The sequence below is a fragment of the Tachyglossus aculeatus genome, chromosome X2 (genome assembly GCF_015852505.1).
Source record: "Tachyglossus aculeatus isolate mTacAcu1 chromosome X2, mTacAcu1.pri, whole genome shotgun sequence".
In the NCBI taxonomy this organism is placed as follows: domain Eukaryota; kingdom Metazoa; phylum Chordata; class Mammalia; order Monotremata; family Tachyglossidae; genus Tachyglossus; species Tachyglossus aculeatus.
In genome coordinates, this window is record NC_052100.1 from 30,290,001 (window position 1) to 30,308,132 (window position 18,132).

General features: G+C 46.4%; 1 protein-coding gene across 1 annotated transcript; it reads left to right on the forward strand.

The window, feature by feature from the left end:
- Positions 1-307: 307 nt before the first annotated feature.
- Positions 308-15,715, forward strand: LOC119949278 (cytosolic non-specific dipeptidase). The gene is made up of 11 exons (XM_038770900.1): positions 308-443; positions 1,234-1,377; positions 4,220-4,382; positions 6,399-6,487; positions 8,065-8,265; positions 8,781-8,865; positions 9,026-9,186; positions 10,461-10,625; positions 12,659-12,800; positions 13,660-13,807; positions 15,535-15,715. The coding sequence occupies exons 1-11, from the start codon at positions 384-386 to the stop codon at positions 15,602-15,604; spliced, it is 1,428 nt and encodes a 475-aa protein (XP_038626828.1). The 5' UTR covers positions 308-383; the 3' UTR covers positions 15,605-15,715.
- The last annotated feature ends 2,417 nt before the right edge of the window (positions 15,716-18,132 follow it).

The window sequence follows — 18,132 nt, forward strand, 5'->3', positions numbered from 1 at the left end:
CTAGCACACCTAGACTCTACCCCTCCTTTTAGCCCCAGGTCCCTCCCAACACTTTTCATGGAATTTTGACTTTTGTGAATTAAACTTAATAACATCAGTTTTGCTGGCCTTTCTTCCTCTTTCCCGAGGACTTCGCCATGGCATCTGCAAACGTTTCTTTTGCAGTGCCGTGATCAATCCTCCATCTCTCGTGACTTCAGTGTGTTGCAATCTTTTCCTAGGAGGGCGGAGACACTGAGATTACAGGAGGAAGTCAATCTCTTTAAATTGCTTGACCGACTGAAATGTAACCCATTTACAGTTCTGCCTGCCCTCTACTCCTCTCTGACTCTCGCTTTCCTGGTCTCCTCTAGATTCTCCAAGAACACCGAACTGACCGGGAAATGGCAACCCTCACTAGCGTCTTCAAACATATCGACAGCCACCAGGATCTTTACATAAAGGTAGGGAGAGACTCCATTTAATTAAGGCTACATTGACAATTCGTTTCAATCCTATCACAGGAGGAACACTTCCAAAAGTGTTTTTGGAAGACGTCCGCACTTTGCACATTTAAATGAGGAACCACGTATCATTCCACCTAGTGAACTTGGTGCCTGCAGTTGGTTAACTGCATTTTCCAAATTGTACATGCCTCATGACTTATGACTGATGAAGGGCCATAACAACGAGGGCTGCTATCAATTTAATTTGATCTTTTAATTTTCCCAATCTTTGAGCCACTGGAGCTCTTTGAAGTGACTGCGATCCACTTGCTGATTCACTTAGCTGTTTTTCATTTATGTTCACAGAGGTTTCATGATGGACAATGATTAGTCAGTGTTTACTGGAAGGGAAAATGAGTCTCTTTTCTTTTAGAAAAAATTGATTTTGAGATCTGAGGGAGAGATGCCAATTTCAGGTGCTATCCTCCAAAGAAATGATACCCTCCAAAGAAACTTAGTTAAAAGATGACATTTTAAGAGTGGGAGATATAGTCGTACTACTGAAACTGCTAGAATGTTACAGCTCTTTCTGTTGTACAAGCATACAAGTGCCTTGTTGTTTTGTTTTTTTGTTTTTCTCTCATTGCATTGTGGGGTAATTGATGTGCTCCACTGAGCCTCTGAAAGTTTATGAGTCAGGCAAACCCTGACGGCTTGCTTCACTTGAAGGCTGTAGGCAGGTGGAGGTGGAAGAAGCCTCCCTTAAATGGCACACGGATAGACTCACTCGCTGTCCCTTGGCAAACAGAGACTCGCGGAATGGGTGGCGATCCAGAGCGTGTCGGCCTGGCCGGAGAAGAGAGGAGAGATAAGAAGGATGATGGAAGTGGCTGCTGCCGACATAAAGCGCTTGGGCGGCACGATAGAGCTGGTGGATATCGGGAAACAAACGGTACGAGCTTGGGCCCTCAGGCCCCAACAGAAATCAGCCGGACAGAGCCTTGCTGAGCTTGTTGTTGTGGGTTTGGAGCGAGAAGCCAGTAGGCAAGTGTCAAAGGCTGGGGGTGGACTGCTCAGACACACTGGTCGGTTATTTTGGCCCATGGTGATTCTGGAAGGGTCAGGGTCACTCTCTTGAGGTGGGGAGAATCCCAGCAGCTGCTTAAGAATGAATGACTTGAGCCAAAAATAAGTTTGGCTTCAAATTGGGCTAGGAAGGGTGGTTTCCCCCCCTAGGCCCTGCTCTGGGTCGCAGGTACAACTTCCCTGAGACCTTGGTGAACTAGGTGTAACTGAAACAGCTGTTGAGCTAGTGTTTCAGCCTTTCCCAGGGCTCCTGCTACTCCCTGCCCCTCTGTCCACTCACAGTAAGCAGGTCAGGACAACCTGGGATCGAGAATCTTTGCAGTCTGGAAAGGAGTAGGTGATTTCCTGGTCTCCAGAGGGAGGAAGTAGAGCTCACTGAGCAAGATATTCAGTCTTTTAGGACCGCAGAGAAGAGAGGAAGACCAGAGCTCAAGTCCCCTGAGTCCAAGGAGGATTCTGGAAATAGTGCACTGGATCAAAGTCAGCCGAGATGTTTTTAAACCTCACGTAAATGAACCATCATTCAGATGATCTGAATGCATGAGCTTGGAAGAAGAAAGCAACATACCCAGCAGACCTTCAGCCCTTACACTTAGAAAACCCCCAATGCATTTTATTTGGATGATTCCACTTCTTGGTGCCATTGCAGCCTTTTTTTTTAATGGTATTTGTTAAGTGCTTACTACGTGCCAGGCAGTGTACTGAGCTTTGGGGTTGATACAAGCTAAACAGTCTGGACGCAATCCATGACCCACATGGGGCTCACAGTTTCACAGATTTTACATTTTACAGATGAGGTAACTGAGGGGCCCTGAGAAGTGAAATGACTTGCCCAAGGTCACAATGCAGACAGGTGGTAGAGCTGGGATTAGAACCCAGGCCCTTCTGACTCCTAGAGCTGTGTTTTGTTAACTAGGCCATGCTGCTTCCTAGTTCTTCAAAAGGAACTGAGCACTGTAGTAAGGCTGAAAAGTCTTTAAAAAATAATTCAACCTAATCACCCTATCACTAAATTCTTCCTAGAGGAAAAATCTTTAATGTTAAATTTCAAATGATCAGTTATTTTTCAATACTGTTTGTGATCACTTTTTTCCAATGAACGAGAGACCATTTCTTGTCCTTTAACTCCTCACTGGGTCCCTAGAACGGTTCCTCTCTCAGATTCGCTCACAGGTGCATAGAGTCCGATGAGCTGAGCTCCATCTCCCTCCTCTTTAACTGGGGAGCTACATCGGGGAGCCCCACAGGACTGAGTCTCTCATCTAATTGTACTGGATCTACCTCAAAGCTTAGCACAGTGCTGAGCACATAGTAAACACTGAGCAAATACCACCGTTATTAGTTGGAAAGTAGAACCAAGTCCAAGGTCCCTGTGGAATGGTGAAGAGAGCTAAGGATTAAGTGGAGACTGAGGTTCTGTCCAGACTGGAAACTAATTTGCTGCTTTCTGCTCCCTCAAATATACTCGCAACTTGCTTTCTTTAGGCGATCGTGGTGAAAATTGATGAGCAGGCTATTTTGGGTAGGTCTGTGAGCTTTGCCCTGAATTATCATGCACTGCCCCAAAAGCACTTCCTGGTTTTCCAGAACTGTAAGTACAAAGGCTTCAAAGGGGCAATGTCAAAACTTACTATCTGCCATGTTAATCTGTTCTCTGAGTTCAGCATGGACGTCGGTTGGGACTCATTCAAAAGTGCATATGTCAGTAATTTCTGAGCGATCGAGGAGCAGCCAAGGGGCTGGGAAGACGGTCAACTTTGGGGAGTTTTGTGGAGTGGAAGGAGGCAGGCACACAGGCTGGTGACGGGGTGGGAGAGTTGGGTAGGGCCATACCTGCCCTCCCCCTTTTCCTCCTCCCCAACCAAGCTTCCTTAGGCTGGCACTCTCCCTCCTCTCAATCAATCAATCAATCAATCGTATTTATTGAGCGCTTACTGTGTGCAGAACACTGTACTAAGCACTTGGGAAGTACAAGATGGGAAGTGCAAATTTGAAGGGAAAGCCCTACTCTCTCATCAGAGCCCCCACCCCTGTTGTCTCAGACTCTTTGAAATCTCTGCAATTCTTTGCTGCCTTAATTTGAATCAGTCACACGTGGCAGAAGCTAAGACCTTCACGACCTAACTTTGGAATTGCCTGGAACTGTATTCTAGCTCCTACTCTCTATTACCACTTGAACTCTGGGCTTCAGTCACAGTCAACTTCAGCAGCTGAGAAGAAGCAGTTGGTCACCTGGACAATGAAAGACCGACTCCAGCTTTTAGTTCAGCTGACTAGATTCTCCATTCAGTCATTCAATCGTACTTATTGAGCGCTTACTGTGTGCAGAGCACTCTACTAAGCGCTTGGGAAGTACAAGTTGGCAACATATAGAGACAGTCCCTACCCAACAGCGGGCTCACAGTCTAGAAGGGGGAGACAGACAACAAAACAAAACATATTAACTAGATAAAATAAATAGAATAAATATATACAAGTAAAATAAATAAATAGAGTAATAAATATGTACAAACATATATGCAGGTACATATGTACATATATAAAGCTACATTTAGCATACATAAAGCTACATATATACAGGTATATATGTAGCTTTATGTATGCTAAATGTAGCTTTATCTCCACAAAGCACATTAACATTTTTGCAGCTTTAAATCCAGGGACGTAGGGATCACCTGAATAGCCTTGGTGTGCTCTTTGACCCTTAGCTTCCCGATGGCTCCCAGATTCCGCTTCCTCCAATCCTACTTGGCAAACTGGGCTCCGATCCCCAAAAGAAAACCGTGTGTGTTTATGGCCACCTGGATGTACAGCCGGCAGCTCTGGAGGACGGCTGGGACAGCGATCCCTTCACCCTGGAGGAAAGAGATGGTAAGAAGCAGCGTGGCCCGATGGAAAGAATACGGGTCTGGGAACCAGAGGACTTCGGTCCTAATTCTAGCTCCTCTGTTTGCCTTCTGAGTGACCAAGGGTGAGTCCCTTCTTTGTGCCTCAGTTTCCTCATCTGTTAAATGGGGACCCAATACCTCCCTCTTAAACTGTGAGCTCCTTTGGGACAGGAACTGAATCTAACCTGATGGTCTTGTATCTACCCCAGTGCTTAGTAGTGTTTGGCACCATAGTAAGTGGTGGCTGGGACAAATATTGCTACTATTATTATGATTCCTAAGCCCAAGTGTTGAATATCCAAAAAAGAAGTTTCTGTTTTCATTCCATTTACCTGCAAAGAAAATGCTTCCTCAGTTTTTTTTCCAAGTAAATCAGGCAACCTCCCCTACCTCCCACAAAGAGAGCCACATAAGGGCAGCCGTAGACCCAGGTTCAAAATGGCAGCCCCTGATAATGACTGCATAATGGCCTAATGGAAAGAGCACGGGCCTGGGAGCTCTATCCGGGCTTCACCACTTGCCTGCTGTGGGATCCTGGGCAAGTCGCTTAACTGCTCTGTGCCTCAGTTTCTTCATCTGAAAAATGGGGATAAAATACCTGTTCTCACTCCTACTCAGTCTGTGACCCCCATGTGGGACAGGTGCTGTGTCCGATCTGATTACCTTGTATCTACCCCAGCGTTTAAGCCAGTACTTGGCACATAATAAGCACTTCGTAAATACTATAATCATCATTATTATCATTATACACATACCCAGCAGGGGTATCATCGGTGCCATATCAGATATGCACCTGGCTCTCCCTGGGCTCCAGTTTTGCTGAGAGCCTGGCTTTTAACAGGTCCAACTCCCAGGGGCCAATACCGAACCTGGTTCTAGCTCTGCATCTATGAAAACTGGCAAACTGGACTCATGGCTTAATGCCCAGTGGTGGTCTGTCCTACCTCCCAAACCAGGAAATGACCCTGGGAAGTTTGGGGTCCAATTTTTGAAGTCTGACCCTTCCCAAAAGCTCAACGTTTTTTGTTTGTTTTAATGGTACCCACTAAGCACTTACTTTGGGCCAAGCACCGTACTAAATCTTGGGATAGGTACATGACAGAATCGGGTGAGAGCCAAGGGCCACCCAATTCAGAGGCAGCTGTTGGAGATTAAGGCCTCAGGCACTACTCCAGCTGTTCAAAGTTCATGAGGGGTGACATGGTGCTGTAATATGAGGCGAGTTCCATAAAGACAACAATAAAATAATAAAGGCTTGCAGATAAAATTAGAAAACAAAAGTAGGATTTCGACTAACACTGGCCCACAACCTCCCCAGCCCTTGCCACTCTGCCTGGTAGGGAAGAAGAATATGACCGCTAGTGTCCTGCCTCATTCATCTGAAGGAGGAAGGCTGCAGTCGTCGGGCTCTACATGCGACTTTGATTTTTGTTCCTTCTTGTTGGAGCAGGCAGGCCTTTGAGCCCCAGAGCTCCTGGACTGGGCCAGGGGACACACGGCTCAGTTGGAGGTGCTCAAGCGGTGGTCTTCAACTCTCTCCCTCTTGCCTGTGTAGCCCCGAAACTAAGGGGAACAATAGCTAGGCTGTCATCCCAGGGTGCTCTGAACCATTAGCGTGACTTTGCTGGGCCTAAAGCGCAAGCTGAGGGAAAGCGTTTTCTCGGCTTCAGTTCCACCCACACTGTCCCCTGCTGAAAGAAAAATAAGGAACAGCACCTTGGAACCCAAAGTTGGAGGGGAGAGTCAGTTTTGAAGTTATTCAAGGGGCCAGTACTGATACAGGGCCTCTGCTTGCTCTTCAGGCTGCAGGATCCTTAATCAGAGCCCCTGAACCATCGGCCCAGGGTCCCTGTGGCCCCCAGGGGACTCTCTGTGGCTATCTGGATGACATTCCCCAGCTCTGAGCTGAGAGTAATCCCAGCTGAGGTGGCAAGGGAGTTCGCTGGGTGCTATTGCCTTAGAGCTGATAGTCCTCAGAATGTACTGCTCTCTCTTGCAGGAAAGCTGTATGGGAGAGGGTCAACAGATGACAAGGGCCCAGTGCTTGCCTGGCTGAATGCCCTGGAGGCTTTTCAGCAAACCAACCAGGTAAGTCCCCACCAGGGTAATTTGGAGAAGGGCAGCCCAAGGGTGACCTCTAATCTAGAATAGTAAAGACCTAAAGATCACCTGTAGTAATAGAGTTCTTCTCCTGATCACTTGGTTCTTCAGAAAACCTGGAAGCAAAATTGCCTGCTGACTCAGTCCCCTGACTAGGATTTGAGGTTGCAGCTTTGAGTAAAGCTTAACTCAGGTTGTTTCAGTAGTCTCAAAGATCGGGATCATGAAAGGTCAGCAAGAAAGAAAACAACTAACTGTGCAAAGTCTCAATTCTAAAAAAGCCTAGAGGACCGGGCTTCCTTGTGGGTGGGATGACACCTACTGACTGTGAGATTAAGGGAATACCACTTGGTTATTATTTTCCTCAATACTGCCCATCACAAATCATCTTTCATGGATGGTTTGAGGATATACTTCTGGAAATGAATAGCTGTAAATGGGTTCACGCAGCAAGTATCTTCCAAGAGTTCAAAATGGTTTGATCATTACAAAATCAATGCAGACGCTTTAGGCCCGCCCTTATTGGCATAAACAAACAGCAAAAAAGTAGATGCCAAATAAATAAATAAATTATGCCTTCATTCCCCACCCCTATTCTTCAGCTGAAAGTCAAGCTTCAGTGTATCAGAGATGAAGCCAAATCTCACTGCCCAGTTAATCATTTTGTGACAAAATATTTCTGACATTTCTCCTTCCCTGCAATCTCATTTTCTTTCTGCCTCCAAGATATTTTCACATGGGTGTCCCAAGGGCACTTCAAGCTCAACATATCGAACGCTGAAAAACCCCTCTTCCCGGTTTTGATTTCTAAATTAAGATTTTTAGAAACTACAATTTTTCTGTAGACCGGCATCAATCTCCACTGTATGTCCTGCCCCTTCAAGCGATCCATACTCTCCTCTGCTACCCGGGGCTCAGGTCATACCGTATTTTGTGCTGTTACTAGATCAATGATTCGGTAGTATGACACAGGCCTCTTATTGCCACAGTGACAGTTACATGTACAACAGTAGAATCACGGTGACTTTTGTTTTTATACCGGTAATTTGAAAAGCCTTATAGCAAACTAACCTTGCAGTGGTTTAACGAAAATTTCCCAAGATTTCCACACAATTTCCCTTTACTATCAATCAACAGTCTCATTATAATTTTATAGTGTATGACTTGCAGGCTTAGAAAGCTATTTTTCTCTTGTCACAAGCCTTCCTGAATTTCACCCCAAGCGCTGGACTTGCTCTTAGCAACCCCGACTTTGCCAGGTGTGGAACAATTCTACCTACACTCTATACCCTGGGGTTGGCAAAGGAAACCTGAACCGTAGGAGACTTTCCAACTGTGGACTTGTTCATTCATTGTCCCCTGTTAGACTCACTCAGTCATTTTTCACCTAGCGTAACCGAGTTGAAGGCGCAGTGATCCTGATTCAGTAAACCACTCCACTGAAGGGAGTTTACCTAGGAATTTCCATTCTGAAACAACGTGCACAAACATGCAATTCTCAGAGAGTAGAAAGGGCTTACAATCTTGATACCTGTGCAGACATTTTGCTTGTTTCCATTTCTAAGGAAATTCCAGTCAATATCAAGTTTTGCCTGGAAGGCATGGAGGAATCTGGCTCCGAGGGCCTGGATGACTTGATCTTCTCTCAGAAGGACACTTTCTTCAAAGACGTGGATTATGTTTGCATCTCTGACAATTACTGGCTGGGCAAGAAGAAACCTTGCATTACTTATGGGCTTAGGGGAATCTGCTACTTTTTCATTGAGGTTCGGTTTCAAATCTCCCTTCCACTTCTCTCTCTCTCTTCCACTCTTCCCCTGGGGGGAGGCATCTGGAGAAAATGAGGGGCACAGAGGATAGGGACTTAGAGCAAGGAAATAACCTGATCTATGGCAATTCCTTCTACATGGGCCACCGCAGTGCATTTAAGAATCATAATCTTTCAATACTGAAGAAAAATCAGTAAAATAGAGCTGTTGGAAAATGACTAATTCGAGCCGCGACTTGGAGAAATCTCTCTTTCCTGCATGTCCAAGGAAACTTTCAGTTACCTACAAAGTTTTTATTGTTTTGGGAATTTCTCACCTTCTTCCTTTGGGCTGGAGTTTCAGAATAATGTAAGCTATGGTATTCCACTTCAGTCAGACGGTCAATCCAACCCAAGCCTGGCCTGTGACCCAGGGAACAAAGGATGCTTAGGCACCCGTATAACCGCTTAACACTTTCCCAGTCAAGGCTCCCCCGACTAAGCTTCTCACACCCCAAACTGTCTTCCAACCAGGTGGAATGCAGTGACAAAGACCTTCACTCCGGGGTGTACGGTGGCTCGGTGCACGAGGCCATGACAGACCTCATCGCTTTGATGGGTAAGTGTGGAGAGAACTCAATGACTGACCCTGAATTCCCCGGCAATCATTTCTCCTCAGGTAAACCTGAGGAACGAGAGTCATTCACTTTGCGGTCCTGCAGTGAGTACAGCGGTTTGCGCTCCACACTCCATGTTGACAGAATGTCTGTCGCTTCCAGGGTGCTTGGTGGATACGAAGGGGAAGATCCTGATCCCGGGAGTCAACGAAGCCGTGGCTCCAATCACCGAGGAGGAGCTCTCTCTCTACGAACAGATCGACTTTGACATGGATGAGTATGCACGGGACATAGGCGCAAGGACCCTCCTGCATGGCTCAAAGGTGCTAATGTGGAGAGCAATGCTGACATAGGACTTTGTTTCCTCTCACTAAATTGTCTATCAGGCTGGGAGTCCTGCCCCGGTGAAGGCAGGTTATCGGTGGGCGTGATGGCCAAACGCAGAGATCTGTGGAAATACTGACAGAATCTGGAAAACAATACAGATATAGCAGGAATTAGCAACTGCTGATATCTTGGGTTAAGGCATCTTAATTTGGGGTAGAAGGAAGAGCACTGTTTTAGAATCAACAAGCCAGCGAGAAGCAGCATGGCTCAGTGAGAAGCAGCATGGCTCAGTGGAAAGAGCCCGGGCTTTGGAGTCAGAGGTCATGGGTTCAAATCCCGGCTCCACCAATTGTCAGCTGTGTGACTTTGGGCATGTCACTTCACTTCTCTGTGCCTCAGTTCCCTCATCTGTAAAATGGGGATTAAGACTGTGAGCCCCATGTGGGACAACCTGATCACCTTGTATCCCCCCAGAGCTTAGAACAGTGCTTTGCACATAGTAAGTGCTTAACAAATACCATTAAAAGAAAGAAAAAGAAAAGCACCCTTTCCACACAGTGCAGGGAAAAGAACACGGGCCTGGGAATCAGAGTACCTAGGTTCTAATCCTGGCTCTGTTATTTGTCTGCAGTGTGACCTTGGAGATGATGATAATAGTATTTAAGTGCTTACTATGTGCCAGGCACTGTACTAAGCACTCAAGTGGGATACAAGCAAATAGGGTGGTACACAGTCCCTGTCCCACATAGACTTACAGTCTTAATCCCCATTTTACAGATGAGGGAACTGAGGCCCAGAGAAGTGAAGTGATTTACCCAAAAATCATACAGCAGACAAGTGGTGCAGCTGGGATTAGATCCCCTGTCACCCTAAAAGGAGACACTGACAGGGATAGGGCTTAGGGGCTGCTAGGGTCAGTTCAGGGTGTATGGGACTGTTTTGCAGAAATTGCCTGGGTTTTAAAGTAGAAGTTGTTGTTCCTTAACTTTCCTTCAACTCCCAGCACTTGGGTGGAAATCAGAAAGAAAATAATGATACTGGGAATTTTCACTAAAGATGAGTTTAAATCTGAGAGATTTAGGTTTCGGCCAGCGGGATGCCACCTACACCCCTGAGCCAAGCCTACGGGCCCCGTGGCATTCCAATAGAGCTCAGCTCAGATTTCCCCACTCACCTGACTCAGAGCTGCTCACTGGATTGTTCTTCGCCCTGGCCATAGGGCACACCAGATGTAGGACGCACTCAGGTAACTGTTGCTCTTTCCCCGCAGAGAGACGTCTTGATGAAAAGGTGGCGATTCCCCTCTCTGTCCCTTCATGGAATCGAAGGAGCCTTTTCTGGTTCCGGAGCGAAAACCGTCATTCCCAGGAAAGTGATTGGCAAATTCTCCATTAGGCTGGTGCCAAACATGAACCCGGATGTGGTTAAGCAGCAGGTACGTCGGCAGGGAGACCTCAGCGTGTAAAATCTCACAAGCTCTCGCGGGGGGAGCGAGACATCTGTGGAGGTCTCTTCAGATAGTATTTTTTAGTTTAAGCTTGCGTTCTTTGCTTCTGTCAACAGAATCAATCAATCAATCAACTGTATTTATTGAGCGCTTACTGTCTGCAGAGTACTGTACTAAGCGCTTGGGAAATACAAGTTGGCAACATATAGAGACAGTCCCTACCCAACAGTGGGCTCACAGTCTAGAAGGGGGAGACAGAGAACAAAACCAAACATATTAACAAAATAAAATAAGTGGAATAGATATGTACAAGTAAAATAAATAAATAAATAAATAGAGTATTTATTTATTAATTAATTTTTTATTTATTTATTTAACCCCCAGAAGAGTTATCAGCAGTGGATCAGGGGATCAGCAATGAGATACCAAAATGACCTAGTGGAATGTGAATACAGTCAGAATGGAGCTCTCTGTCACTGGAAGCTAATGCCTTCAGGACTAATCATTATGCTCCTCACTGGTGGCCCTATCCACTACTCAGAGTGTCACCTTTTCAACTCCTTCCTGGGGTGAATGTGAGGCAGGAATCAGGGGCAGGCCCTGGGAAGGGAAAATAGTCGGAGTCCCTTCCCTGTTGACCCAAGGCAGGGAAGGATGAGAAGAATCCATAGTGCCCATTCCCAAAGAAACCCATTTCCCACAAAGGCCAAAAATGGCAGGGCAGGGTGGGAGCCCAAAGAGTAATGGGTGTGAAACTAATGGCCCAGCCCCCAACCCCATTGCCCCATGTTATTTGAGGGTACACTTGGTGCACCAGGCTTGCCAAGATTTGAGATCCCTCCCATTGCACCATACTGATTCAGAAGGGCTGTAGGCCATGACGGCGGGTGATGCCTTGACCCTCACTGGTTGGCGAGCCAGGTCCACCAACGTCAACTGCAGAAGTCATGGTAACATCACTTCTATCTTGATGCGGCTTCCAACATCCCCCCACTGGACTTCCCTAGTCCACTCACCTCTGCCGGCACCTGGGAGTGAGGGGTGGAGGAACCCTGGGGCACACCCTGCCGACATCCTGGGATGTCAATCAATCAATCAATCAATCGTATTTATTGAGTGCTTACTTTGTGCAGAGCACTGTACTAAGCACTTGGGAAGTACAAGTTGGCAACATATAGAGACAGTCCCTACCCAACAGTGGGCTCACCTCCCTGCCTTGGGCCGCCCCACCAAGTGTTGAGGGGCATGGCCAGGGGCTTCATTTGGGGGTTTCCTGAGCCCAGTCATTGCTCCCTTTATTCATTCCCCCTCCCAGCCCCACAGCACTTACGTACATATCTGTAATTTTTTAATTTATATTAACGTCTGTCTCCGCCTCTAGACTGTAAGCTCATTGTGGGGTGGGAATATGTCTGTTTATTTTATATTATACTCTCTCAAGCACTTAGTACAGTTTTGTACACATAGTAAGCACTCAATAAATATGACTGACTGAATGAGGGGTGGGGCTGTTCCTCCAAGAAGGGACATCAGGAATTTTCTAGCTTTCAAAAATCATTCTGAAGGGAGTTGGGAATTTGTAAGCACTTAATAAATACAATTGATTGTACTGATGGTGTTAATTCTGATATTAGAGTTACAGGAAGTTTTCAAAAACATATTAGGTAAAAAGTTAAATGTCATTTTTACTGTCTACTTCCCCCTCCCCTGTGGTACTTTCCCACTGCCGCGGAAGAGTGAGAGGAATGAATATGTAAACTCAGCTCAAATGGGAAAATTAGCTCTTGGGCAAAGGGTTTCCTGATCTTTGTGAGCTAGCTATTTTGTATTAAGAATATCAAATCTTTTATCTTTCATATGTTTGAGTTGAACAGGATTTGCAGACAGCATTTCCCCCACCCCACTGGGTGCTCAGACAGCTGATGGCATCAGGCAAATGAGGGGTTGGGGGTGGGCACTGCCTGGTCGCCTCCAGCTCTGTCAATCAGAAGTGTTCCTCATCTGGTCTTCCTTTGCTCAAGGTTGAAGATTACTTGACAAACAAGTTTGCTGAGCTGAAGAGTCCCAACAAGTTCAAACTTAAGTTGGGCCACGGTGGGAAGCCCTGGGTGTCAGACTTCAACCACCCCCACTACGTGGCCGGCAGAAGAGCCATGAAAACAGGTGGGAGACTCCATAACAAGCTCTCTGTCCTCTTAAAAAATCATGGGAGACCTCCAGGTCATTGGGGCCAACCTCTGCCTCCAGACCACTGAATCAATCAGTGGTATTTATTGAGTGCTTATTGTGTGCTAAGTACATGGGAGAATAGGAGGCATGATCCCCGCCCTCAAGGAGCTTAACAGTCTAGTGGGATGAGGATGACTAAACTATCCAAGAAACATTCTCTTTAAAAAAGTAGGGATTAAGCAACTACAAAAATGAATTAAACATTAAAATTATGTTGATAAAAAAATTCCAAAGAGGAGGCTCATAGGCCTGGTTCTAATCACAGCCTGTTCCAGCGTCTTAGCCTCCTAAGAGACAGGAACATATTTTCTTATGTCTTCCCACAGGGGCTTCACCGTTGGTGTGCTTCCGTCTCCTAGAATTGGTTGCTGTTGCTGTACTGGTGCATGGCCCTGTTGGATTGTACTGCTAATGTCCATACATGAGAATCCAAGGGCAATGACTGGGCCCATCCGACTGGCACACACAGTGATGGGAAGCCTGGGACTGACTCTTACCTCACTGTGTGACCTTGGGCAAGGCATTTATCCAATTTGGGTCCCGGGTCTCTTATTTTCAACTAGAAATAATTTTACCCACCAGCGATCCCACCATTAAAGCAGAGACCAACATGCTAATCGATTGCCAGATAGGCCCAATTCTCTGCTGAGCTGCACTTTTCTTTTATCAGATTTCCAAAGCTTGACTTCTTAGGTGAAAGCACCAGAAGAGTTGAAGGTGCTTGATTAAGACATTTAGGAGAATGGCAGGAGACTGGGTAAACTTTGTGGGTGCTGTGATTACTCTTCTCCAGTTTTTGGAGTGGAGCCAGACTTGACGAGGGAAGGAGGCAGTATTCCTGTGACGCTCACCTTCCAGGAGGCCACGGGCAAGAACGTCATGTTGCTGCCTGTGGGATCAGCGGATGACGGGGCTCATTCGCAGAATGAAAAACTCAACAGGTGAGCAGAAGGAGTCTGGCTTTGGGTGGACCCAGGCGGCAGAGATCCTCCAGAACACACCTCCAGAAAAATTATAGCCCTGTCCACCTGGAACGAGTCTCGCTCTAGAAGTAGGGGGGTGGGGTGGGGTGGGGCAGAGAGATGGGAAACAACCAGATTTATTCATCTGGAGCAAGCCCCCTCAGTTAGATGCCTTGCTCTTTGCCCAGACATTTACTAGAAAATTTCCGTGTTGTTTGTTCAAGAAGAATCCAGACACACACACTCCCTCTAGACCTTTTTTTAAAAAATGGTGTTTGTTAAGCACTGTTCTAAGGACTGGGGTTAATATGAGCTAATCTGGTTTTCTTTTGATGTTTCCCTGGGCAGACCCTTGATCGGCACCTGGATCATCAGGAGGGTTTGTTTTAGGAAAATTGGTTATTAAATGAATGAGCAATGGGATCCTGGGCCAGTAATTCACTCTGGGGTCCTTGCTTCTCTCTCCACCATCTCAGAAGTGCCCAGACACCACCACCAATCCAGACTGTTGGGACTGGCAGGAGTAGAAAAAATGCTGCTCCCCTGATCCAAATGACATAGATTAGTGCTTGAATATTTCTCAGCAGCATTAACGACAAGCTTCCTGTTTGTCAGTTGATGGCAGAAAGAGAAACAGGGGTCCAAATGGGATCAAGGAATCAGTGGTATTTACTGAATGGTTATTGTGTGCAGAGCACTGTACTAAGTGCCTGGGAGAGCACAGTACAACACAGTTGGCAGTTAGAGAAGCAGCATGGCCTAGTGGTTAGGGAACAGGTTAGAAGTATCTCGGTTCTTTTAATTGCATTTATTAAGTGCTAACTATGTGTAAAGCACTGTTCTAAGCACTGGGGAGGGTACAAGGTGATCAGGTTATCCCACGGTGGGCTCACAGTCTTCATCCCCATTTTACAGATGAGGGAACTGAGGCCCAGAGAAGTGAAGTGACTTGCCCAAAGTCACACAGCTGACAATTGGTGGAGCCGGGATTCGAACCCATGACCTCCGATTCCAAATCCCGGGCTCTTTCCACTGAGCCACGCTGCTTCTCACTTGTCTGCTGTGTGACCTTGGGCAAATCACTTAACTTCTCTGTATCTCAGTTACCTCATCTGTAAACCGAGGGTTAAGACTGTGAGCCCCATCGACTGTGTCCAACCCGATTAGCTTGTAATGACCCCAGCGTTTAGTACAGTGCCTGGGGCATAGTAAGTGGTTAACAAATGCTGTTTAAAAAAAAAATCCCTTCCCACAAGAAGCTTACAGTTTAGAGGGGGTTTATTGGGCCAGTGCTGACCAACCCTCCGGGGCCAGGAGGAGCCTCTTTCATTCCCCTCCAGTCTCTCTCCAGTCATTGTGCACTGGTCCAACTGGAGAAATCAAGCTAATGGACCCCAGCTCTAGCTCTGCATGTTTCTCTCCATTGCCCAACTACCTACCTACCTACTCACCTTCCCTCAGTCCAAGACTCCCTACCACATTCAACTACTTGCAGCTTTCCTCTGCTTCAAGGAGTTTTTTGTTCGGTTGATGGAAAAGGGAATTAACTGCTGGGAAATAGGGCTTCCTTAGGTCCTTCCCGTAGAAGTTTCCAGTGTCCCCTGGGGCTCCTCAGAGCCAATCCAAACGCGATGGGTTGCCCATAACAGTCCGTCCGGTAACTGTTTTCTTTCTCTTTTCCCTCCTTTCCCGCTACCCCACCCTAGGTCTAACTACATACAGGGAGTGAAAACGCTGGGCGCCTACCTGTATGAAGTCTCTCAGCTACGGGACTGAATTGAGTTGGGATGTCTGTTTTTCCCCTGGACGCTCACACCCAATGTGATTATTAAGCTGGTCAGTTGGTCACTGAGTAATGGAAGTAAAAGGTTTGAATTGTGAATTCGACTTGAATTTTCTGTCTCCGTTTGCTTCAGCCCTCCATTTTGGGACCCTCTTCTGCTTCCATTCTTTCGTTCATTCAATCAATCGTATTTATTGAGCGCTTACGTGTGCAGAGCACTGTGCTAAGCGCTTGGGAAGTACAAGTTGGGAACACATAGAGACGGTCCCTACGCAACAGCCGGCTCACAGTCTAGAAGGACTGTAGTGTAGGACTTCTAGCAGTGTTCGGGCTGGCCTGGGGCAGGGCCATTGGTACCAGCCTCTTGGGCTTTAACAAATCATCCAGAGAATCTGGAGAGGGACAATTGTCATTTCGAGCCCGGGCTTTGGAGTCAGAGGTCATGGGTTCAAATCCCCGCTCCGCCAATTGTCAGCTGTGTGACTTTGGGCAAGTCACTTCACTTCTCTGGGCCTCAGTTACCTCATCTGGAAAATGGGGATGAAGACTGTGAGCCCCCCGTGGGACAACCTGATCACCTTGTAATCTCCCCAGCACTTAGAACAGTGCTCTGCACATAGTAAGCGCTTAATAAATGCCATTATTATCATATAACAACTATTGCTTGGTATATCTTGGGCCTAAGCTGCTAAATAAAAATAAGCCCCAGGACTAACCGACAAGCTGACAAAGCCTAGTTGCCGAGCTTACTTGTAAGTACTTAATGCCCTGCCTCCTGTAGGAACGGTGCCTACAACTTGTTTGATTTGAGAGAGAGAGCGAGACAGAGATGATGGCACGAATCAGGTTTTCGTTACTTTGGGAGAGACAAAGACTTCTTCCTCCCTCTTCTAGGACATTGCCAGTAGGTAAGAGCTGTCTCTCCTCTGAATAAAGCTGGGTCAACGTCCCCAGGGTCATTTGGCAAGGGGTCAGTTGGCTTTCTGAGCAGGGCTTCGATGGTTCATTCTGCGGTCAACAACAGACCGCTTATCTGTCTGGTTGGTAGGGAGCGTGTTGTTCACCCAGAAAGCCAGGACTGAGAGAATTTCTCCTGGACGGATCACCAGAGCAGTCCCAATCCTCTTCCTGGAAGGAGAATTGTGACCAGCAGCAGCCAACAATAACCCCCCGGGCTTGAACTGCTCATCTACCTCTCCAATGGACAATTTGTTACCAATTTGTACTTCCCAAGCGCTTAGTACAGTGCTCTGCACATAGTAAGCGCTCAATAAATACGATTGATGATGATGATGATGATAATCTCATTCTCACTAGGTCCCTGGGAGGAAGGGAAATTTGAAGCCACTTGGTGTAGAAAAGCTAGGATAATGTGAGCCCATGTGGGACAGGGACTGATTAACTTGTATCTATCTCAGTGCTTAGAATAGTGCTTGACACATAGTAAGCACTTAACGGAGATAACAACAATAATAAGAATAATAATAATAGTAATATTGAGAAGCAGCGTGGCTCAGTGGAAAGAGCCCGGGCTTTGGAGTCAGAGGTCACGGGCTCAAATCCCAGCTCTGCCAATTGTCAGCTGTGTGACTTTGGGCAAGTCACTTCACTTCTCTGGGCCTCAGTTACCTCATCTGGGAAATGGGGATTAAGACTGTGAGCCCCCATGGGACAACCTGATCACCTTGTAACCTCCCCAGCGCTTAGAACAATGATTTGCACATAGTAAGTGTTTAACAAATACCATCATCATTATAATAATTATTAATAATAATAAATACTGGGCAAACTGAAATGCTATGCAAGGAATTCCTTGCCCATTTTCTGTTCCCGAATGAGGGGCATTTCACTCACTGAGATTTGGCGTAACAGAGGTGACGGCTGGTTGAGAAAAGAAGCACAAATACTTCTTTTTTGATGTAGAGATCACGAGTGACAACTGGTTCCCTTTGGAAGACACCATTCTTCATTACTTTGCTGCTGTCCCTCTGAGCTCCCCTGAACCAATCATCACTTTAAAAAAGATTTTGTTATTTCTCAACTTGTAGTGTCCTCCTAAGCCAACAGATGAGTCGAATAGGACTTGGAAGCAGAGGTTACTTCCTTGCCGAAAAGTATAATTTTTGAAAATGTGGAAAACGTAGGTAGAGTGAACTAGGTTTTCCCCAAATTTTCCACTTCAAGCATCTTTTCCACTGCCTTATCTGTAAATCTTGGAGCAGCTAGGAGCAAGCGGGGCTATAATTACACAGGTTACCGGGTTAAAGGTGTAGAGCGAAAAATTGGAGATGAGCGGGTGAGATCCAGGAGGCTAATGATATCTTGGGTCTAAATCAGAGCAAGGAAGTTCACCGGTCTGACCCAGGAATGACACTAAATCTGTTCTCAGGAGTTCGATGTGCTCTGACTGAGTGACCCTAATCGGCATGGAAGTATCCCCTCTCGAAGCGGAGGGAAAATGGTCTAGTGGAATGGTCTTGATTCTAGTTCCTGTAATAATGATTGTGGTATTTGTAAACTG